This window comes from Podarcis gaigeae (assembly GCF_964106915.1).
Source record: "Podarcis gaigeae genome assembly, chromosome: 11".
In the NCBI taxonomy this organism is placed as follows: Eukaryota; Metazoa; Chordata; class Lepidosauria; order Squamata; family Lacertidae; genus Podarcis; species Podarcis gaigeae.
The window spans coordinates 22,063,494-22,087,595 of NC_139687.1; the positions used below are offsets into that span (position 1 = coordinate 22,063,494).

General features: G+C 42.0%; 1 protein-coding gene across 5 annotated transcripts in view; it reads left to right on the forward strand.

Annotated features, from left to right (window-relative positions):
- MCC (MCC regulator of WNT signaling pathway) overlaps positions 1-24,102 on the forward strand; it is a 202,268-nt gene that overhangs the window by 102,132 nt on the left and 76,034 nt on the right. For all 5 annotated transcript variants that reach the window (XR_014556073.1, XM_083702239.1, XM_083702242.1 and 2 more), the window contains one exon: positions 23,885-23,998. Coding sequence is in view for 4 of the 5 variants with exons in the window: in XM_083702239.1 (XP_083558365.1) it covers positions 23,885-23,998 (114 nt within the window). In the remaining variant the exon portion in view is untranslated. The remainder of the gene's footprint in view (positions 1-23,884; positions 23,999-24,102) is intronic.

Consider the following 24,102-nt stretch of genomic DNA (forward strand, 5'->3'; position numbering starts at 1 on the left):
ACTGTTAGCCTTCACAGGTGGAGCAGAGCATTTGGGGCATGCTTTAGACAGCAAAATATATTTGGCCAGCACTGTGTTAGTGTTGTGGTGTCAGCCATGCCCTGTCCATGCCCTGTCACCCTCGTCACTGGAAGGGTGAAGGGGCATGGCTTGGATGGAATTAGCTCTACCTAACAAATCCCTTTAGGTATGTACAAACCGCATATTTTATGGTTGGTCCCTTTTCACTTCCAAACTAACAGGCATGCAACCATATTATGCATACAGGCAACTCCCCACTTGCATGCGATCTACTTGAACACGACTGCACAGACAAGCAGCACCGTGAGCCCAGAAGTGGTGGGAGAGAGCTGGAAAGTCCATGACTCATGAGGAGACCCTCCCCAGAGCCCAAAGAGGACATCCTCCTAAGGACTGAGGAGAGGGTCTCTTCATGAGCTGCAGGCACAGCAGGGCTTTGTTGAGGCTGCTTAGCCTTCCCACAGCTGACATGCGGCTTAGCGCAGCAGCCGGTTTTACTTTTTTTGTGTTCGGCTTTTTGTAGTAACATTGATTTCAGAACAATATACAAGTAAATCATAAGAAGCCAACAACTAGAAAGAGACAATAATCAGTAACTAAAAGCAGCAGCACCAAAACTAAAAACAGCATGCTGCATTAAGTTGAACCCAGTGATGTGCTGCATTGAAAAACCATTATATGTTCTTGTTCATTTCCCTTTAACCGCAGGATTTGTTTCCTATTTCACGTAGCTGCTGCTTTGTTCAGCCATCAAGAAACCCTTACCCCTTGTGGAAAAGCCTTTTGCTATTTAATAAATCAGAAGCTTTCCTGTCATCTAGTCTAACATTTACCTCTTAGTTTTGCCCATAACTTATATTTATGTCAGTGAACACCAAGCTAAATCATTTCTGTTGGGTTGTCCAACCTGCAAAATGCTGCTTTTTTTATTGCTCCTCCGGCTGAGCTCAAAGATCTGCCTTGTGTTCAGAGTTCCACATAAATGAAGCCTGCGGATAGGAATGCCTTAAAGTAGAAGATCAGGGCTGTGACCGGTATTGAAATAACATCGTGATAAGTGTTTCAACAAGGTAATATACCAGTACAAAAGTTGGAGACTTAACAGCTTCCCAGGGGGTAACTCACCTGAATGATAGGTGTCTCCAGCTTTGTTTGCTCTCTCCCTCCTCCCTCCTAACCAATAAGAAATGATGATAAGGCCTTGCACAAACCAGCAAACTCTTTCAGCTTAAGGTAAAGGTAAAGGTACCCCTGCCCGTACGGGCCAGTCTTGCCAGACTCTGGGGTTGGTGCGCCCATCTCGCTTAAGAGGCCGGGAGCCAGCGCTGTCCGGAGACACTTCCGGGTCACGTGGCCAGCGTGACATCGCTGCTCTGGCCAGAGCCAGAGCCGCACACGGAAACGCCGTTTACCTTCCCGCTAGTAAGCGGTCCCTATTTATCTACTTGCACCCAGGGGTGCTTTCGAACTGCTAGGTTGGCAGGCGCTGGGACCGAACGACGGAGCTCTTTCAGCTTAGAGCTCAGCTAATTATGCATAGCCTGCTAACAATGCAGGAGAAACCCCCATGGCTAGACAATCAAAGATCCAGCGGCAAAGTGTCTCACTAGTAAAACATGTCACAGATCTTCACCATTTCTCCCTCAGCCTAGGAAAAGGTGGGCAGTTTTCGAACACACTGCATATTTAATACTGCTTTCCAACCCCCAGAATCTCTGCAGCGTTCTTAGCACAGCGCCCAAATTCTTTTCCTTACAGCAAGAGATTTATGGCTCAATTAAACTTTTTATTAGATTACATTCCGTCAGTAGCACACGCAAATCTTAGACTTTTTTTTTCTTGTCTGTTGTTTTCAAACGGAGGTGAGGGCAATTACATAGTCATAGTCATACATTGTCATACTTCAGTTTCCCCTCCCCCTCCTTTCTTCATGCAGTTTTCCATTTTGGCTTATTAATACCAATATTACCTCAGCGTTCCTTCCTCACTTGCAAATGCGGAATCATAAATATATAAAAGAAGCTTAGAATAAACAAATGGTGGGCTTCCCTTTCCCCAACCAACTTTCACGCTGAAGAAAATATTATCTCAATTCAAACCTTTGATCCATGTAGCTAGTATATTCAGCAGTATGTTGTTGCAACCCTTTTCCATCACATGCTGGTGCTTTAAAGCCAATTAAAGATCCAATTAAATGGAGAACCTCTGCTTCTTAATGGCCGCGTAGGAGGGTTTTTGCCAGGCAAAGTACTTTTGCATTCAGCGCCTCCCTGCCTCCCACATTCCGTACCAGAGCGAGAGCCAGGTACCGAGACGAACTGCGAGTGAAGCCCATTCTCCCTGTACCTGGGGGGAATTTGCAAGGATGATTTACCCTCCATCATCCTTGTTTTTCATTCACCAACGATTCCCCACTGTCATGGGGGCTGCCTCCATTAAGTCAGGCAGGACCGGAAGCCTGTATAATATAGTTTTCACAATATGAATTTATCCTATCATGGGCACTTGAACCTTGGTTTCTATACATCCTAAATCCCAATTTTACTAGCTGAAATATCATACCTGGTCACTTGTACTGCGCTGAATGTAGTATTTCTAGTCTTAAGATCAATTGATGAAAGACATACAGGTGCATAATTAGTTTACAGCTTATGAAACTTGAGTTTTTTTGCAGGGTTTATGGTGGGGGAGAACAGCAGCTGTTAGACAGGCAGAAATCCAACAGGTTAAGCATTTTCTAGAAATAAAATTGAGAGAAACTTCTTCCGGTGACATTGTCTGTCTGCCACCAAAATATTTTTGGATCCTCTGCCCCTTCTGCAAAGAAAGAAAGCATATATGCATAAACTTGCATATGGTTTGAAGCATATGCAGATTTTATGCAACTTCATGCCTTTTTTTGCAGGTGGTGCTGAGACCCCAATTCACTGGGCCCAGAACACCCGTTTGGCACCTCTACAGATTGAATCAACTCATGAGCAAGGCAAGAGAGACATACATGTGTCTATAAAGGCAGAAAAATTGTGGTGCTCTGTCATCAGGTAAAGAAGCAAGACCTAGAAAAGAGAAGGAACCAGGTGTAAATAACCCTTTTCTTTTTGGCTGAGGTTAAAGGGGGCTGACAGCTTTTCCTTTGCACCCGCCTCAAACAGATTCACTCTGAAGCCTTTTCCTAACTCTGAAGCATTTCAGATTTAAGGCTCGGGGGCAGTTAAGGGATCCTGACAATTAAAACAACAGCTTTCCCTATTAATTCACAAATGTTTGTTTTTAATAGAGCAACTCCAGACTTATGTGTACATTGTTGTTCCTCTGAGAGTGTGTCTCTTCGCATGTTGCATGCTTAGGCTAAAAGGTAAAAAGGAGGGGGGGCGATTGTCCTTAACACCAGAGGGGAGGAGGGAAGCCCTGAAAATCTATTTCCCTTTGGCACGGCTCAGTGAGTGTGTCCAAAGCTGTTCGCGAGGAAAGAAATTACTAAGACTAATATCTGCCCCAAACAAAAATTGTATGCAGGGCCTAAATGAATTCCATAGAATCCTGAGGATATACAGTGGTACCTCGGGTTACATACGCTTCAGGTTACATACGCTTCAGGTTACAGACTCCGCTAACCCAGAAATATTGCTTCAGGTTAAGAACTTTTCTTCAGGATGAGAACAAAAATTGTTCTCCGGTGGTGCAGCAGCAGCAGGAGGCCCTATTAGCTAAAGTGGTGCTTCAGGTTAAGAACAGTTTCAGGTTAAGTACGGACCTCTGGAACAAATTAAGTACTTAACCCGAGGTACAACTGTACATATATGGAGGAATGATGGTGATGAATTTCCCACCTTCACCCTAACATCCCAGGGTGGGTTACAACATTAAAACACAATATTAAAAACAGTTTAAAACAACTTACAACCACAAAAATAAGGAGAGTCTGAAAAATATGCATCTTAAATGTTAAAAGCTTGGGTAAAGAAATGTCTCTTCAGCATTCTCCAGAAGCTATATTATAAAGGTCCCACACATACCTCTGTGGGGAAGGAATATCACAGTTTTGGGGCTCCCACAGAGAATGCCCTCTTCTGAACCACCACCCTGAGTCTCTTGAAGTTGGAGGAACGACCAAGAGGTCCCCTCTGCTGATTTCAGCACCCATGACGCTGTGTAGGGAAGAAGTCTGTCTTTCAGATATTTGGGGCTTGAGCTGCAGGACAGCATTTGCAAAAGTACCACCGCCATGTGGTAGGGACATTGGTGCAGCCTCAGCCATGTTTGGTCAGGTTCAGACAGTTTTACGCCACCTGTGCTCCAGCTTAACCAACCCTCCTGTTACACCATGCACAGGTCACTGGAATAACAAAGTGACCTTGTGTGCTTCTACATCACCTTAAATTAATGGTTTTGTCCTTTCCGCTTCTCTGAAGTTCATATGGTTCCCCCTCCCCCAAGTTATATATATACCTGTTGGCACTTTTCCAAACTTCATCTAATTTCTGAGCAAAGAACCGTTTATTTGCCAGGGCCCTCATGGGGGTTTTGCAACCTTATCTCATTTAGCCTTTTGTCTCTGCTAGATAATTGAAGAGCATCTTTATAAAACATTGTATCCTTTGTTCTCTACCGTTTCGTTTATAGTTTTGCCCTACAAGAGTTAATACGTAGACGCAAATTAATTGCTTTTTATGGAGATAATAATGGTAACGTAAACACATCAGTTTCTAAAATGAATGGCCATCTCCACTTTTCTGCTATTGTGTGGTAATGATTTTTAACAGCGTAGGGCTGAAAGCATAAGGTTTTATTTCTTGTCCTAAATGTATACTGCATGAGAAACAACCTAAACAATGTTCTTAATTTAGACAGTGTGCCCGAGGGCCTTTTCACACACTGTGCTTTTGGATGTACAAAATATTTGAATGTACATCTAAAAACCTTCAAGGTGCCGTAGGTTTCAACCAGAATTGTGAAGTGGGGGGGAGTGTTTAACTCTTTCCCTGTTCATCATTTCTCCACTTAGGTGCTCTTTCCCGTGCAGGATTGAAACCACTGGTCGGTGTGCATTTTGAATAATATTTAACCAAGCAGCCCATGTTTGTGAGGTCCACAAGCTTGCACATCCAGTGATGTCCATAAGTTTGTGCAATCTGTTGTACAACAGGACTTCCATTTCTCTTCTTCTCTTTCCTCCAGTCCCACATATGCCCAAAAATATTGCTCCAGAGGGTCTTCTACCCTTCTGGAGAGATTTGGGGAAGCATGCAGGGGAGGGGACTCCCCATAACTCAGTTCCAGCTCATCTCAGGTGGCTACCATTCTAAGAGAATGAGGGAGACGTTCATGGTGAGTTCTGGCACCTCTTCTTCTATAAAAATAGCACTGGAGGAAAGTAAGGTGAAACTCTGTTGCACAAACAGATGCTACTCGGGCCATGCCAAATCTCATTCCCTGCAATTCCTTTGGATGGTTTTCAACTAAGAGTGAATGCATTGAAATTAGCGGACCTAACATAGTGATGTATGGAAGTGAGAGTTGGACCATAAAGAAGGCTGATCATCGAAGAATTGATGCTTTTGAATTATGGTGCTGGAGAAGACTCTTGAGAGTCCCATGAACTGCAAGAAGATCAAACCTATCCATTCTGAAGGAAATCAGCCCTGAGTGCTCACTGGAAGGACAGATCTAGAACCTGAGGCTCCAATACTTTGGCCACCTCATTTGAAGAGAAGACTCCCTGGAAAAGACCCTGATGTTGGGAAAAGATGGAGGGCACAAGGAAAAGGGGACGACAGAGGATGAGATGGTTGGACAGTGTTCTCGAAGCTACCAGCATGAGTCTGACCAAACTGCAGGAAGCAGTGGAAGACAGGAGTGCCTGACGTGCTCTGGTCCATGGGGTCATGAAGAGTTGGACAGGACTAAATGACTAAACAACAACAACATAGTTACATTCATTAATTTAAATGAGTCTATTCTGAATAAAATCTGGTTGGATAACACCCTTCATGCTTTTTGATAATGGTTTGACTCCCTGCTGAAAATTTATAATCAATAACAGATGAAAAGAACCTTTTACAACCTTTTTCAGTGTGCAGAAATACATTTCACAGTGGCTCTGAAATGTTTAAAACAAAACAAAAATTATACCTGTTCTATTCCTAATGCCCAGAGGGGTAAATGTTTCCTTCTTATTTGGTAGCTGCTTCGTGGAGAAGAATATAAACTGATACGCTTTTGTTTTGAAATGATGGGAAGAATTTGGTTTGTCAGCCAGCCTGCATTTCCACGGTGCCTGACAACAGGCTACGCTGCTCCTATGATTAATTTATAATGGAAAACAGGGCATTCTGAAATGACCGCAGGGCCTGCGTGAAATGTGAACAAGCTCAAACCAAGATAAGCTGTATCTATATTTCAATTCCCATCTGACATCCCTACCTTCTTGATTATGAATAATATGCAACCTTTTGTGTGTCCTGAAGATTGGAACCTTTCCCAGTTGTGTTTATACCCCCTGTCTTACTCTGCGAGACTCAGACCCTTTTGTGTATCCCTTGATGATAGTATCTAGTTCAAACGTAGATGCAGGTCTTATTTAATTAATTCCCACCTTTTAAAAAATCTGCCTGGTTTATTGAAATAAGACACTTTGTTGAGAATCTTGGCTTCATGTTTCACACTCTTTTTTAACCGTTTGGGGACTCCTTTTTAAAATACAACACATATGAATTAGAGCCCTTTAATCTCTTGAAACATATGTTTTCAATTCTAAGACTCCAAATTTTGTATATCTGTTGGAGGGAAATATATTTTACCTATAATAAAAGCTGTGTTTTGCCCGCTCTAGCTTCAACCTTTCAGCCATATATATATATATATATATGAATGAATGATATATAATATACTAATTTTGCCACTTTAAACATACGCCCTTATAAAAAACAGTGGCATAAACATTGAAAAAATAATAGCTGCAATGTTTGTTGCTGCTTTAGGGAAGTCATGTTAATGCTTCCCTCCACCCCCCCCCACCCCACACACAAAGAGGTAATGTTTAGGGAATGTATTGGCAGAAGAATTGATGCCCTAAACATCTAACTGAAAATCACTGATGATCATCCATTCATTTAGCATTTTAAAAATGTGATTATACTGTTGTGCCATACTATGTCACTGTGGTAAACTGTGACAGCTCCGGTTTGGATTATACCAGTTCATTTGATCTTTCAAAAGCTACTCATTCATTTTTGCCAGATTGCTTTGCAAGTGCTGTATCCTGTCAGTTGTAGGAGAACCAAGTAAATGAGGGTGGGTGAGTGGGTGTTAAAAAAAAAAAATCAACAGTAGAAAGTTTCTATGATGTCTCTCACCAGGCTATACTGCTGCTATGATCTTGCCTCCTTGGCTTTGTCTACTTTCCCCCTTTTGTCAAACTGGTGTTTTCAATTTATACTTTTGCTAGAATGAGATCTGCTAACTACTTGGGACCTAAGGCAATTGCTCCTCTTCCCCCTTTTTGTCTCAAGTCTAAAAGCAGCTCTGATGCATGTTCAAGAGGTCAACTGGAATGGCGATTTGGTCAATGCATTTGGAGTCATTTATAGCTTTCAGAATTCCCAGCGGATTATTCCACCACACATTCTTTTTCTCCTACCCCCTTCCCAGTTTTTATCTATTTAGAAGTTCCAGTCTTGATCTACACTTCACAGGGCAGAGCAAGGAAATGTAGCTGAAGATGTTTACATATTTCGCTGCAAACAGTTTCCATATGAGAGGTTTTATACTTTCTGAGTAGTAATGGACTCTCTTATACTGGGGGAGAGACTTCTGGATCCCAAACAAACTGGCTTTTCTGAAAAGAATGTTTTCTCACGTCGTTAAAGCCTGTGCAAAAAGAAGAAAAAATCCATTTTTAGAGTGGTAAGATTAATTCTCTCTCATGAATAGGAATTTTTATAAGAAACCATCAGCACAGGCATTTTTTGCATGGATCTCTAAACTAGGATCTTCTGATAGCAACTGTCTATAAAGCTCAGCTTGTTATATATTCAAGTGCCTAAGTGTGTGAATGGCTTGTGATTCAGAGATTCTTCAACTGACTTTAGCTTTGAGTAGACCCTTAGCACTGTAAAAATAAGACCAAGGGTGTGGTCTAAAATGATAACAAGGTACTAAAATAAACTTATTTACTCTGCATAAGTACAGTTTAACTTGTCTTCTGGCTAGTTTAACTAGATGTGACTAAGAAGTAGCATGTATTCACTTCTTTATAATTATTTTAGTAATTTCAAGCATAATGCTTTCTTGCAGAAGACTGATTGGTTTTAATACTGAATCCCTCCTTGTATTCAGTAGAGCAGGGATGGGGAATCAGGGTGACTCTAGAGGTTGCTGTACTTCAGCTCCCTTTTACATGAAGTTGTTGTGAGATGTCATTAGGAGATTTGGGGCAAGAAGTCATCAGAATACCGAGGACACAGCTTTACTTCTCCAAAACAACTGGATGAGGAGAGGCCATGCAGGCCCTGAACCGGTGCCTGGATGTAATTGTGGTCTGGTTAAGGGAAAGTAAAATGATCCTGAATCCTAGCAAGGGAGAGGCTCTGTGGGCGAGTGCTTCCCATGCTTGAGAAATTAGCCAGTTGTCTGCCCTAGGCAAGGTTGCGGGATGCAGGTGGCACTGTGGTCTAAACCACTGAGCCTAGGGCTTGCCGATCAGATCGGCAGTTCGAATCCCTGCAACGGGGTGAGCTCCCATTTTTTGGTCTCAGCTCCGGCCAACCTAGCAGTTCAAAAGCACGTTGAAGTGCAAGTAGATAAATAGGTACCGCTCCAGCGGGAAGGTAAACGGCGTTTCACCAGAAGTGGCTTAATCATGCTGGCCACGTGACCCGGAAAAACTCTCTGCAGACAAATGCCGGCTCCCTCGGCCAGTAAAGCGAGATGAGCGCCGCAACCCCAGAGTCGTTTGCGGCTGGACTTAACTGTCAGGGGTCCTTTACCTTTACCTTTTTAGGCAGGGTTGCATCCCTCTGAAGAAGCAGGTAAGCAGTTTGAGGTGTGCCTGGATCCAGCTTTGTTACTGTTTGCCCAGGTGCCTTTGGTGGCTTAGGACTGGCGAATGTTTTTGTCAGCTTTGGCTTGTGCAACAGCTGTGAACATTCCTGGACAGGGGGTCGTTAAGGCATTGGGAACTTTGAAGTTGGATTAATGCAATGAACTCTGTGTGGGGCTTTCCTTTTGGTTGGTCCAGAAACTGCAGTCGGTGCAGAATTCTGCACAACAGTGGCTGACATCATCTCACCTTTGCTCAAACATCTGTATGGGCTGTTACCAAGTTCAAGTCTTTACTATTAGTATATAGAATTCTTAACAGTTTTAACTTAAGGATCGTGTCACCCCATATGTGCCTCCTCAACCCTTCAGTCTGCAGGACTTGCCCTTGTATGAGTACCGTATAATGTTCATTCTGCATATGTGAGGAACCTGTCTTTTAATGTGGTAACATCTGTGCTTTGAAACTTCCTGCCTATTCATATTAGCCATACATCCTCACTATATTGTTTTAGAAGCAAGCTAAAAGCTTTTTGTTGATTTGTTTTACTCTAGGAAGCTTATCCAGACATATCACATGTCTGTTTGGATGTTCTCCTCTATTGAGTAATCCAAATTATGGAAGTTGGCTTTGTATGTATGTATTGTGCTGATTCTTCTCTTTACTAGCCTTTGGTCTTCCGTATATACTCTTCAGTTCCAATTCCCATCAGTACCAGTCAGCGTGGCCAATTGTCAGCTATTGTGGAAACTGTATTCCAACAAGTTCTGGAGGGCTATGTGTTTTCCATTCCTGATTTAGGGAGCTTACAGAACTTTCTGCACCAGGGACCATCCATCTGGGTGTTAGGTGAGGATGCTGAGGACCAGTGAAAGGGGAGCAGAAGCTTGCATTTAAATAAACTCTTAACCACAGGCAGCTTTCCAATGACATGGAATAGGCTAAGTTTGCAATCCTAAACTTACTCATTTGGGAGTAAGTTTCTTAATAGACATGAATAGGATTGTGCGGTATGTGACTCAGGGATAGCCCAGCCACATGTAAAGCAATGAATCCGAATTTGTAAGACTCTTATTTCTAGAAGCCTTCATAACAGTGTCGTCAGCATGTCAGCCTACTTCCTATTGCTGTTCAGCCAGATTCTAGATATGTCAGATTTCGTAAGTTGAGGGCTGCAGAGATTCCAGAAGGCTGAATGAGATTTTATTGTGCTGACGTAGAAGCATATAAGGAACCTGTCGGTCAGTCGTCTGCAGTGCTGAGAACAGAATGCAGCATACCTTTAGGTTTCCAGCTTGACACACCTGTTAATAAATTGACATGGAGAAGAAAGGTTCATAGGGCAAGACAATAAATAATTTCCTCACAGTTGGGCAGTTTATGGTTGTTTTTCTTTCGCAGCAGTTCATATGAACAAAATACTCAAGAGCAGATAAAGAGGTGTTGCAGTGTGCTTCTCTTGTTAAGATTTACGGCCCTATATGGGCAGCCTGCAGAACTCAAGATTTATGTGCCTGTAACATTACTTGGATTTACAGCCATGTCAATGACTGTGAGCACATAACCATGTTTCTTAAGGGCTCTTTCTAATGTAGTGAGAGGTCATAGCAAGGATGCAGACATTTTGCAGTGTTGAGAGGCATGTGCTAACATATATCACCCTGCCCATAATTTACAAGTGGTGACTTACATTGACTTTTTCATCTTTTTACTACTTTGGCCCATTAAACCCTTAAGTGGTCCATGACTATATTTGGCTTATTAAATGATTGTTGTGTGTGATGCAATGACTGAATATGGTGAGCAAAAGCAGAGAAGCCACTCATATTAAGAATTCTTCCCACTCCATTTAGTCTTCTTACTCAAATGTGAAAACTTGCTTCTGCCGATAAGAACATTAGTATAATTCATAGTTAGCTGGGGGGGATGGGGATCTGTGCTCTAAGCATGCATGGGATTAGTTGTTTCCCTTGTGTGACATGTAGAAGCTTGGGGAATGCAGAGCAATCTTCTACAGGAAAATTGCTCTGGGAATAAGGTTTCCAACATCAGGAACAACTTCAGGAAAAAACTACTTTGGAGGAGCAAACAAAAATTGTTGTTATGTGAATAAGCATTTCAACGATGCTTATGCAGGACTTTGATGTACTGTGGCAGAAAGTTGGAGAAGCAAATGGGGAAATATATTGGGGTCGTTCATTTTACCTTTCTCCACTCCTTGGAGTCATCCCCCTACCCAGCACCTGCTGTGAAAAAGCTTTTCTCATTTGGAGCTTAGTCCCAGGTTTCCAAGGAAAACTTCCGTTTATTTGTGGTTTACATTCTGAATATGAATCTGTGCAAAACATTGGCTCAGTTCAGATATTCTGAACAATGCAATGTAAGAGCCTGCTGGATTAGGCCAAAGCATCCAGTTTTCATAGTGGCAAGCCAGGTGTCTATGGGAAGCTTGCAAGCAGGACCTGAATGCCAGAGTGTGCTCCTCTCCTGCAGTTTGCAACAACTGGTATTCAGAAGCATACTGTTCCAGCCGTGGAGGAAGAACATAGCTACCAGGTAGCTATTGATACCCTTATTCCATGAATTTGTCTAATCCTCTCTTAAAACTATCCAGGTTGGTGGCCAATTATTGTATTTTTCCGTCTATAAGATGCCCACATGTATAAGATGCCCCCTATTTTGGGGGGGGCTCAGATTTTAAAAAATGGGGGAAGATGGCCCCATGTATAAGACGCCCCATAAAGAAGGCTGATCGCCGAAGAATTGATGCTTTTGAATTATGGTGCTGGAGAAGACTCTTGAGAGTCCCATGGACTGCAAGAAGATCATACCTATCCATTCTTAAGGAAATCAACCCTGAGTGCTTACTGGAAGGACAGATCCTGAAGCTGAGGTTCCAATACTTTGGCCACCTCATGAGAAGAGAAGACTCTCTGGAAAAGACTGTGATGTTAGGAAAGATGGAGGGCACAAGTAGAAGGGAATGACAGAGGATGAGATGGTTGGGTAGTGTTCTCGAAGCTACCAGCATGAGTTTGACCAAACTGCGGGAGGCAGTGGAAGACAGGAGAGCCTGGCGTGCTCTGGTCCATGGGGTCATGAAGAGTCGGACATGACTAAACAACTAAACAACAACAACATAAGACGCCCCCTAATTTTTGACATTATTTTTTAGGAAAAAAACCAAGTCTTATACATGGAATAATACAGTAACATAGGTCAGCTATGCACAGCATACTTTTTTTGTCTGTCTTCAGTTGTTCAACATTTCAGCCTAAAACACTCATCCGTCGCTTCATTGTTTGTTCCTGAGTTCTAGTTCTAGGGAGACAAACTTACCTCTACCCCTCTCCTTCCATGCTGTGCATAATTTTAAACACTTCTGTCATTTTGCCTCCTATTCACCTTTTCTCTCAACCAAAAAGCTTAACTATGAATTATTGCAATATCTCAGCTTACAGTACTGCAGGAATCCAGCAAATCAAAAAACCCCGAAACTTTGTTTTGAAGTTCGTTTGCAAGCCATGATGTCATATCTGAATAGATTTAACCTCATTAAAACTGTTGCCCGACCTTTGTAGCCACCGCTTCCAGAGACTGGAGTGTGAAGCAGACAGAAAGCAAAAGCAGACAAACTTGGCATGGTGCCTGAATACAGCCATTATAAAATTATTTTGATTTATGCCAACAGTTTTCAAAATACCGTATTTTTTGCCCCATAGGGCGCACCGCCCCATAGGATGCACCTAGTTTTTTTGGAGGGAAATAAAGGGGAAAAAATTTATCGCGCCCCCCCCCGGCGCGGGGCTGGCGCGGGGGAAGCCCGAGCTTCCCCCAGCCCCGAGAACAACCTGCTATCCGCAAGCCTAGGGAGCCCGGCGGGAAGTCACGCCGGTCTCCCCAGGCTTGCGGAGAGCTGCACGAAGCGCTGGCACGCTCTTTAGCATGCCCCATGCTTCAGAATGCAGGCAGCTCTGCACAGCCCAGGACTGCAGGCTGCTCTGCGCAGCCCTCGGGAGAACGGCGCGACTTTGCACCGGGCTCCCTAGGGCTGTGCGAAGCCCGGGACTGCAGGCAGCTCTGCGCAACCCTCGGGAGACTGGCGTGAAGTGGCGCCGGTCTCCCAAGGGTTGCGCAGAGCTTCCTGAAGCCTGGAGAGCGAGAGGGGTCAGTGCGCACCGACCATCTCGCTCTCCAGGCTTCAGCGAAAGCCTGCATTCGCCCCATAGGACGCACACACATTTTCCCTTCATTTTTGGAGGGGGAAAAGTGCGTCCTATAGGGCGAAAAATACGGTACTTTAATTTTTAAAGGATCTATTGCAGGGGTTGGGCATCATATTAAAATAAAAAACTGAATTGCCTAAATTGGATGCAAACAACAGACTATGGTTTTTTATAAACCAGAATGAGAGGGACAGAACTGCAAAGCAAACCATGGTTACGCTGTGATACTGGGCCTGGACCAGTGTGTGATATGGATGACCTAGAATTCCCAGTTTCCTTTACTGTTTCTTATGCTGACAGAATGAAATCTAAGCAGATTAGAATTTCCTTAGGATGATTATAGGCAAAGAAAAAAACAACAGTTTGAGTGTTGGTCCTGTTAAAGGCCGTCACGGGAGTAGAAGAAAATGTGATTTTGTGTTGTAGTGATAGACATTGCCTGGCTGTATTTTCTGCAGTCTGTGGAATACTTCTTCTCCCCAACCCCAGTAGTACATCTGTCACAGACATTGCAAGGATGGCTAGAATTTCCTGCTTGCATGGATAAGAACCTTATGGTGTGAGCCAGCCTTTACTTATAGTGACAATTGATATTGGCACCATAATAATGCAGAGTTTCTTAATTGTCTTGTTATAGTACAGCATAACAATAGTATGAAAGCCAATTAAAGTTGCATGTTGATTTCGCCTATCCTTGGGCAGGGAGGAGTTTTGTTCAGTAAGGAAGCAATGATACTTACTCAAATAAGGTTATGGAATGGGGGAAGAAGGCTTAATCTTTTGGAACAGGACTCAGGAGGTGTTTCTGGATGCAAACGCAGCAGCAACAACACAACTTCCATACTATTTTAAGCCTGTACACCAGAGCTTTCTAAACTTTTCATGTTAGTGGCACACTTCTTAGATGTGCATCCTAAAAATTCAGTTTTACTAGTAAACCAGAGGTTAAACTAACCCCTTATAAGAGCGTGGTGAGCGTTCATGCGGCACACCCACACACTGCAGCCGACACACTAACGTGTCACGACACAGTTTGGAAAGCTCTGCTGTACATTTTCAAGGTGATGCTTAGTAAGTTGTATTTCTCAATGCATGAAGAACAGAAGGTATAAATATTGTATGTGCTTCTGAATGATTTAACTTTATTTCGCTGACACACTGAAACCTGCTCTGGAGTGACTCGGAAGTTACTAGCTTGTGAACAGGCTTATTACACAATTCCATCTGCTCCTGCGTTGACTCTGCCCCTTTATGTGACCTGCATCCTAAATTATGAATTGTCACGAGAGATGACTGTTCTGTGCAGTTCTCTTAGTTGCCCAGTTGCAGTGAATATTTGGCTCATATAGGTCAAATATTTGGCTCATATAGGTCAAATATATGAAGTGCTGAATAGCACTTCAGAAAAGAAATTTCCCATTTCAAAAGTTTATTTTATAAAAACAAATGAGCCGTTCAGATGTGAATGACGTACCTCAGGCCCCTTCCTTCTCTGACCTCCACCCCACTTGCACCTAACTACTGGAAATGTATATATGTTTTGGAGTTCGGTCCACAATTTCATTTCGCATTGCTAGTTACGAGCTGAAAAAACAAACAAGATTCTGTACCCTGTAATGCACATTCTGCTGTATTTTTTTATTGTTGACAGCATGTTACAAATCACTGTAAAACCTGGTGTTTGGAAAACCTAGTTTCAAGTATAGGATGCCTGTTCTTTTGACTCTTTTAAAAAAAAGGGTTGTTTGGAAAATGTGCCTATCCCCCCCCCCCTATTTTATTGTATTTATTTAAACTGCTTAATATTTCGAAAATACCTAAGAGGTGTATGCTATGTACAATGTAAAAACAATATTCATTAAAATGTTTGTAAAAATCCTGACAACGAAACAGTATAAAAACATACAAAAGCAAATAAAAAGCATATTTGGGGATTCACACACAAAAAAAACAGGGAATTGGGGAACTCCTGGACAGAACGATGCCTCTTAGAATCATAGAATTGTACAGTTGGAAGGGTTCCCAAGGGTCGTCTAGTCCAACCCCCTGCAATGCAGGAATCACAGCTAAACCATCCCTGACAGGTGGTCATCCAACCTCTGCTTTAAAACCTCCAAGGAAGTAGAATCCACAAGTCTCCCGAGGGAGATGGTTCCACTGTTGAACATCTCTTGCTGTCAGAAAGTTCTTCCAGATGTTTAGTCAGAATCTCCGTTCTTATAACTTGAAGCCATTGGTTCGAGTCCCGCTGTCTAGAGCAGGAGAAAACAAGCTTGTTCCCTCTTCCATGTGACAGCCCTTGAGATATTTGAAGATGGCTATCATATCTCAGTCTCATCTTTTTCTAGGCTAAACATACCCATCTCCTTCAACCGTTCCTCATAAGGCTTAGAAGGTAAGATGTCTTAGAAGGCATCTGAAGCAGCTGGTGGTTGCTGCTTCATGTATGGCAGAGAGAAGGGCGTTCAGCACAACGGGAGCTACAGTAGAAAATCTCCATTCTTGGGTCACTGTGCTGTGATATTCTGTACAATGCAGTGCCATGTGTAAAATTTCCCCAGATCTACAGGAGCCAAGTGGTCTTTCAAGTAACCTGGTTCTAAGTTGTTCAGGGCTTTAAATGTTAACAAGACCTTGAATGTGAGCAGATAGCTTGATCAGTGGCCAGTTCTGTTCCCTCAGCAACTTGACTGCATTGTTTTGCACCAGCTGCAGCTTCCAGACCAGTCCTAAGGGACTGCAGTTGCTCCACCTATCTATCCACCAGTCTTTTTCCCTCTAAAAAAATGTATTTGGACACTGTGGCTGCAGTAGTCTGAGAGAGAGAGAGTCGCTTGACTCCATTATATTTTTTACTACTTCTAAAACATTGGAGAAGCTTCTTGATCCAGCGGTTGATGCAATCTTGAAAACCTGTTCTGTGGGGAAAACAAATTAGCGCAGCGTGTTTGTTGCATTTCTGTTTTGTCACGGTGCTGTTTAGACTGGGTGGAGTGCAGGGTTGAGCAGGGATGGAAGGAAAGAGCTGGCTGTTCAGCACAGCCCTTGACTGAGGCTGCCGTGCAATCCATTCCCGAAGCCAGAAGTTCTTTCGAGGTCAGTATGGGTTCTACTTGAATCAAATGCTTTTAGAACAGGGGTATGAGTGTCTGGCTCTCATTTTCTCTGTTGGCTTTTGGTAAGAGTACTGTGATCAGAGCAGAAAGACTCAGCAAGTCATAAGGAGGAAATCAATTTTTAATTTTGATACCATTACAAGGGCAGACTATTGCCCAGAGGTTTGTGTTATTTGGTCTTCACCCATTTGTTTCTACTTAGAAGTAAAGAGAGTGTGAGAACATTGGACTCGGCTTGTTTTTTGGGAGAAGATCAGTTCTTGCAACTTGTTTTTACTGAAAACGTATGAACTTTCTGCAACATACTGCAAAACATTTGTACTGGAGCAGCAAACCTAGTTTTTGCATCTCTATTTTGTGTGTATACTTTTGTATGCTACTACCAAAAGTTCTCTATCTGTATAGTGTAGTCATAATGCATGGTGCTTTATCCTAGTATAAAGAGTAACTTCAGATATAAAAAGAAGTCACTTTCCCAGTGAAGCTTACAAATTTTGATAATGGGAGAAAGAGTGGACTGGTATGGAGGAGGAGAGGAAAGAAAAAACAGCAAGGAGTTTATATGAGCAAATGCAACTGCATGCACTTTCAGATGCGGGGTTGAGTACAGTGGTACCTCGGGTTAAATACGCTTCAGGTTACATACGCTTCAGCTTGCAGACTCCGCTAACCCAGAAATAGTACCTCGGGTTAAGGACTTGCTTCAGGATGAGAACAGAGTTAAGTTCTTAACCCGAGGTACCACTCTAATTTGGTAGTCTTGTCATGTATGCACATATAATTTCTGGATTGGAATTTGCCATTTTGAGTTTAAGCCACAAGGCTATCCATCCTCCCGAAAAAATCACTGCAGCCTGAATTATGGAAGGAGGACATAACAATGCATGCAGACCCGCACAGGGTGTTCGTCATCCAGGTACATTTGTCCTGGGCTTCAGATGGCTAAGGTTCAGGGGGCCTCGCCAGGGTCTTGCTGGACTTAAGCTGTCATGCCAAGAACAAGACTCGCTAGTGCATTTATAGTCATACTTCGGGAATCAAACGGAATCCACTCCGGAAGTCCGTTTGACTTCCAAAACGTTCGGAAACCAAGGCGCAGCTTCTGATTGGCTGCAGGAAACTGGAACAATCACTTCCAGGTTTGTGGAGTTCTGGAGCCAAAATGTTCTTCTCACGAGGCATTCGACTTCTGAGGTACGACTATATTTATTTTATTGCATTTATATAACACTTTTTCTCCAAGAAGCTCAGGAACGTACATATAGGTCTGCCTCTTTTATCCGTACAACAGTTCTGTGAGGTACAGTGGTACCTCGCAAGACGAAAAACGCGCAAGACGAAAGAGTTTTCCGTTTTATGAGTCGTTCCGCAAGACGAATTTCCCTATGGGCTTGCTTTGCAAGACGAAACGTCTTGCGAGTTCTTGCGAGTTTGTTTCCTTTTTCTTAAAGCCGCTAAGCCGTTAATAGCCGCTAAGCCGCTAATAGCGTGCTTCGCAAGACGAGAAAACCGCAAGACGAAGAGACTCGTGGAACGGATTAATTTCGTCTTGCGAGGCACCACTGTATGTTAGGACGAGAGGCAGTGTCCACAGGTACACATAAGTGAATCTATATAGATCATTTTTATTGTAGAACTTGAATTTTCTAGCTGTGATAGGCAGGAAGGAGGGCCTGCGCATTTGCAGTGTTAGAGACTTTCTGCATTGATTGATCATTCCTGCACTTCAAGAATTTAGGTGCGTTTCAAAATGTCTTGTAAGATGCATGCTAATCAAGTATCTTAGACTGGGGTTCAAATGATTCCTTCTACATCTTCTATATAGCTATTCTCACATATATACGTGGAATGAAACCCATGGTAACTACTTTAGTTTGTTCAGCTACAGGGGGCGAGCTGTATCTTGAATCTGTTGGTGTTTCTACCTTTTTATCCTAGATTCTCACAAAAGTAACAGTTTAGTGAAGTCCTCTGCTCCCCCCCCCCCCCCCCCGGAAATCACCAGCAATGTAATGATGCCTTTTAAAAGCAATTCTTGCTTTTTTCTCAGATGGATGCTTAAAAGGGCCAATTGGTTGCAGCATTCCAGGTTCATGCTTTTAGGAATCAAACAGCAAGACTGTCTTGGAGAATTCTGAGTTGTCAAGTCACTAATTCTAGAAGATGGCTTACCCTTTAGGTTTCCCATTCCTATCTTGTCAGTGTATTTGCTGAAATGGACTTTGATTACATTCATTTCATCACTTGTGTCATAAAAATGTGTCTTTGTGTAATATTAGCTTTAAAAAAAGGTACAAAATTGAGAGAGAGAAAGTGTCTGAGCAAACTGTTAATGTATAGATCAATCACTTTAAAGAAATGTGTCTCTTTGCAATAGAGCCATCATTTGGGGTGGGGGGAAGGTCGACGGTTGAAATTGAAACTGAGCACAGACACCAGAAACATCATGACGCCTTTGTGGAACAGTAGTAGAAGCACAGGTTTTCCTCTACATTTTCAGAGCTGATACCTGTCTTACTGTGACTAAAGAACAAAGTCCTGATAGATCGAATCTCAAAAGGAATGGTATTATCCGAACAAGGATCTGGTGCTTTATGTTATTCCCCCCCCCCCCCAAAGGAAAAGACCAATTTGCAAAAGTAGTCATGGAGTGATACTATTCATTATGCACTTAGCAGCAGCTGTGAAAAAGGCAAATTCCTTGTTAGGAATCACCATGATAGGGATTAAGCTGACAATATCATAATGACTCTCTGGTTCATCCGTATTTGAAATGCTGTGTACAATTCTAGCCATACCTGGCTAAGAATATCATAGAGGTAGGAGGAGCAACTTCTCTACAAAGAAAGGTTACAAAATTTGGAGCTTTTTAGTTTAGAAGAAAGAGGAACATGACAGAGTTGTAATAAAATTATGCACTGTGTGCCAAAAGGGGAGATGGCGAACCCTTTTATAATACTGGAGCTCATGAGTTATCCAATGAAGTTGAATGGTGCTGTTTGCAGGACAGGGGAAGAAGAAGCATTTCTTCACACAGCACTTAGTTACCAGTAAATTAAGGAATTCACTACCAGAAGATTCCACCAATTTTGACCGCTTGTGGACATTGATATATCTTGTTAACTGTGTATATTAGTAGTCAACATAGACTAGACCAGTTCCTGTTTAAAAATGCAAATAAGTCTGGCAATAAAAAACACCCAGGAATATTACTTCCAAAGTTAGCTCAGGTCAGGGGTAGGCAGCCTAAGGCCCATGGGCTGGATGCGGCCCAAACACCTTCTCAATCCAGCCCACGGACGGTCCAGGAATCAGTGTGTTTTTTACATGAGTAGAATGTGTCCTTTTATTTAAAATGCATCTCTGGGTTATTTGTGGGGCATAGGAATTTGTTCATATTTTTTTAAAAAATATATAGTCCGGCCCACCACATGCATGGCCTGAGGGACGGTGGATCCAGCCCACAGCTGAAAAAGGTTGCTGACCCCTGGTTCAGGTAGATGGATGGTGAGGTGACAGGATAGCAAATGATAACAAAATTTAATTGCCTGTTATTTGCTTTCTCATGGTAAAACCTGATTGAAGAAATGATATTATGCTTTAGGATAAAGATTCCACAGAGTATTTTTCTTTTAAACTGAAATAATAAGATATTAAATAATAAGATATTTTGAAATCTGTTGCAGCATTTGATGAAATGAAATGTAGACTATGGAAACTCAGGCTCTTCAAATAAGCTAGTCTTTAAGGTGTGCAACAAAAAAAACTTTAAAATGAATAGCCATGGACTAACATTGAAGGTTATTCTGTCATTATCAATTACCACTACTGCTAAAAGACCCTCTGGCTAATAAAGACATGCTGCTGTAGAAATCTGTGGCGCTTACAGTATTTTTGCTCTTTCTGCTTGACTGCCTTGCATTTAGTCTTGTGAAATACTAACGCATTGAAACTTTACAGAGGTTCTGAGATCAGTTGAGCAATTCTGTGAGGCTGACATACAAGCTAAGCAACTTGTGTGTATAGAGAAGGATTGTGTGTGTCCTTTGCAAGTCTAAGTCAAATGCACGCTTATGCCATTTGTAATTACTATGCTTTTGGTCTCTATATATAGGCACTATGCTAACTGACTTTGTGGTCCTGTTTTTACTGTGGTTGCCCTATATTTCTTAAACTTTATTTTAAAGTTGAGGGAAGACGTCATCTCAACAAAATATTTCAGGTGTCATTATTTCCCAGGCTGACTGACTGCTTCAGTCCTACCTTGCTTCTGCGATATTTGAAGTTACCCAACAAATTCTATCATGAAATCCAATTTTGAACAATGCAGCAATACAGGTATTTTAGGACATCCACTTTGCCTGCAGAAAATGTAACTCAGATTTGTGAATCCCCCCCCCCCCCCCCCCCGTCTTGAAATCAAAACTGACCTTTTCACAATGCCGGTTAAGCCCACAGAAATGTTGCCGAATGTGCTACTAAAAGACTTCTGCTAACTTTCTATGCAACACAGTAATTTCAGTGTTTTTGCTACCACATACATTGAAATTGGTATTCAGGTCGCTGGTTGGTTTTGTCATTAAATTCAATTCAAACAGATAATGGTTTTTAAAAAATGCAAGTATCATCATTCACCATGACTTAGAAGCTGTGTGGCATGGGAGATTTGCAAGATATATTTATCTTAGAAACCAGTAGCTTGACAGCTAAGCAAAACATGCCCTTGTTATACTATTCAGTAAATGTTGTTTCCTGAGAGAAAATGATTTTAGATTTAGTTCATGAATACAAAGAGAGAATTGGATTATTTTATATTTTCCTCTTTGTATTTCCTTTGTCATTCTTGTAGAAACATAGCTATAAGAAATATGGTGGTGTTGGTTGTGATGCCAGATCTGAGTTGTACATATTCCAGGGCATAGGAGCACAGGTTATTCTTATTCTTCTGCCCCACAGTTAAAAAGTTCATGTTTCTTCCGGGAGACACAGTACTTTGTGTTATATTTTGTTAGAACCTCTGCCAATGGATAGGTAAGACTGACACATCGGTCAAATCTGGGCCATTTATCGAGTCAGATTCAAAAGCAGCATGCAATGAGTAAATGGGAACTGAGTGCCTACAGAGACTATGCAGGCAATGTGAACAGGCAGAATGGATAAATAATATCAGATGAGACAGGTAGATCTGATGGGGGGGGGGGAATCTTACGAGTAGCAGAGCCTTTATGTGGTAATAAACTGAATTAGAGGTATACAAGACTACTACCTAGTCCAATCCAATCCAAATAACTTTATTGTACTAGCCATTGGCCATGACAAATCTGAATAGAAAATGAATACAAGCAAAAGAGGTGTCACACCACAAATAATGGTCTCTATTTAGATCTCTGTGTCTCCCTTACACTGATACGTTGTTCAGGGTCTCCTTTCTAATCGTTTTGGCTGCCAAAGCAAAAAGGGAGACTTTATTAGTGTTTACATCTACCAGGGAGAGAAAAATTTCCTGTATGGACAGTAAGGTGAGAAACCATTTCCTAAGTCCACTGTATAGTGGGCAATATAGTAAATAGCGCAATATGTCTTCAACCTGCAGTTGCCCACATATGCAGAGCCTGTCTTCGTATGGTACCCTGTTAAATCGTCCATCTAGGATGGCCAAGGGCATAGCTTGAAAACGCAGCTCATTAAAAGCTAATTGTAGCAGCTTCGTGCAAGTCATAAAACATGTATACAGATAAAACATGTATGTCCTCTGTTTGGGAGCTTTTGGATTGAGGTATCTATTTTTACATGTGGACAGTATCAGTAGAGTCCGTACTTGTTGGCATCCATCTGTTTCGGAAGAGACGGTAGAGGAGTGCTCCTTGGGGGTGAAGCCAAACCGTTGGAAGATCGTAGAGACCGATATGGGAGAGACATGTTTTGGTGCAGCTGGGGCAGTTTAAGGCATCCAGTTGTGCTCCTCCCAGCCGTCATTTCTCCTCTGGTCACGGCTGTGTATACACAACCTGACTGTCTCCAGGGGCTGCTGTCATCTGCAAGGGATTCCCACGCTGTGGGATTTATCTTTGTAATGCAGAGTTGGTCTGCCAATGGGCCTGGTAGCTGAAGCCAGCTCCACATAGAGCACATCCTTCAGAATCCAGCCATCTTCCGTTCTGTGGATAGGTCCAAGCCAGCGTAAAGGTATCTGAGACAGAACTAAACATGCTGGGAATGTGGACTCTAGTATAAGAGTCTGTACTAGAGATATAAAATTCCTGGCAATTTTGAAGCTGTGGAGGGAAATGTGTGTTTCCCTTGAGTTTTTATATCTGTAAACTGACCAAAGTTGCAAGTTTATAGCTAAAACTCTGTGCTATGACTAATATTATTTTTCTCTAAGATAGTATTTTGGTTCATTCATATAATCCTCACTTGCACCCAAATACCAAATATTCTAAGGATGTAAAGAATATGTTAAGTCTTATAAATGGTAATTGTGGTTGACCAAGCCAAAGCTAATGGCCATGTCTGGTTGATGGTCCGGTCAAGCTGGTGTGACGTGAGCAAGGCTTTTGCTCTTGAGTCTGCATGAAGTGTTGTGCAAATGCTTGCAGCTAGCAAAATAATATACTGAAGGGTAGAATAGGCATTTCATATCCTAACAGAATGCTGAAAAGTCAGAATTAATTTGAAATAAACTCAGAAAAAGGCCAGAGTTTATATGTTTCGGACAGAACCTTTAAAAAATAGGAAGTGATGTGTATGTTAGGTTCAGATTAAGAGAGCATTGGGTATTCAAGCTAAATGGATAAGGGTTAAGATTATGGCTTTGTTCCATATTTTGTGGAGAACTGCTTTATCCAGACATTTATATATATGTATTTTTCATACCATTTAAGTAGCACTCTTAGCATGCAACCAAAAATAATAATTCAAGGGTACTCTGAGGTGACTATTCAATTTTCACAAGCACAAGGGATTGAAAGATTCTTACAAAAGAAGAGGGTTTAAAAGGGGGAGAGAGAAAGTGGAAGATAAGTGAGTTAGAACAGTCTGATATGGTTAGCTCTAGTTGTGTCAGCTGAAGATGAGGTTTTGAAGAAGAATTCTTCATTCAACAGACTGCTGGGAGACTTAAATGGCATAAAAGTGAACCAAAGTATATGAAGTCTTCGGTAATGTAGAATTCTGCATTTAAAGTCACACTAAAAGAGTAATGCACTGGAACTTCCAATTATATTAGACTCCATTGCATTTAAGTTTTTTATGGTGTATGTTCTGATAAGCAAATGTATTCAGCATTACAGCTGGAAATGTCCCAAATGAAAGCATATAATAGCTTGTCTTACTTTTTGATTTACAAATTCTGAAGTGTGAAACATCACACCCTGCTTCAGACACTTGTATCACCAATACTGCTCCAGAATACATATAAGGAAGTGGTGCATTTTGTAGATTACGTTTAATTTTAGCTGCACTTTGTTTTTGTGTTACAGCTCCACTTAGCAGCACTGGCATCTCTGAAAGGAGACATAGTGGAACTTAACAAACGCCTACAGCAAACCGAACGAGAAAGGGATTCGTTGGAAAAGAAATTGGCAAAGGCACAGGTAAGTGATTGTTCAGCCGCTGAAATGGTATTTGCTCTCAAGGCTTCAAACAATTTAATCGGTAAAAAGATAAAAGGCACTGTTGTAAGATAGCTGTCAAATAA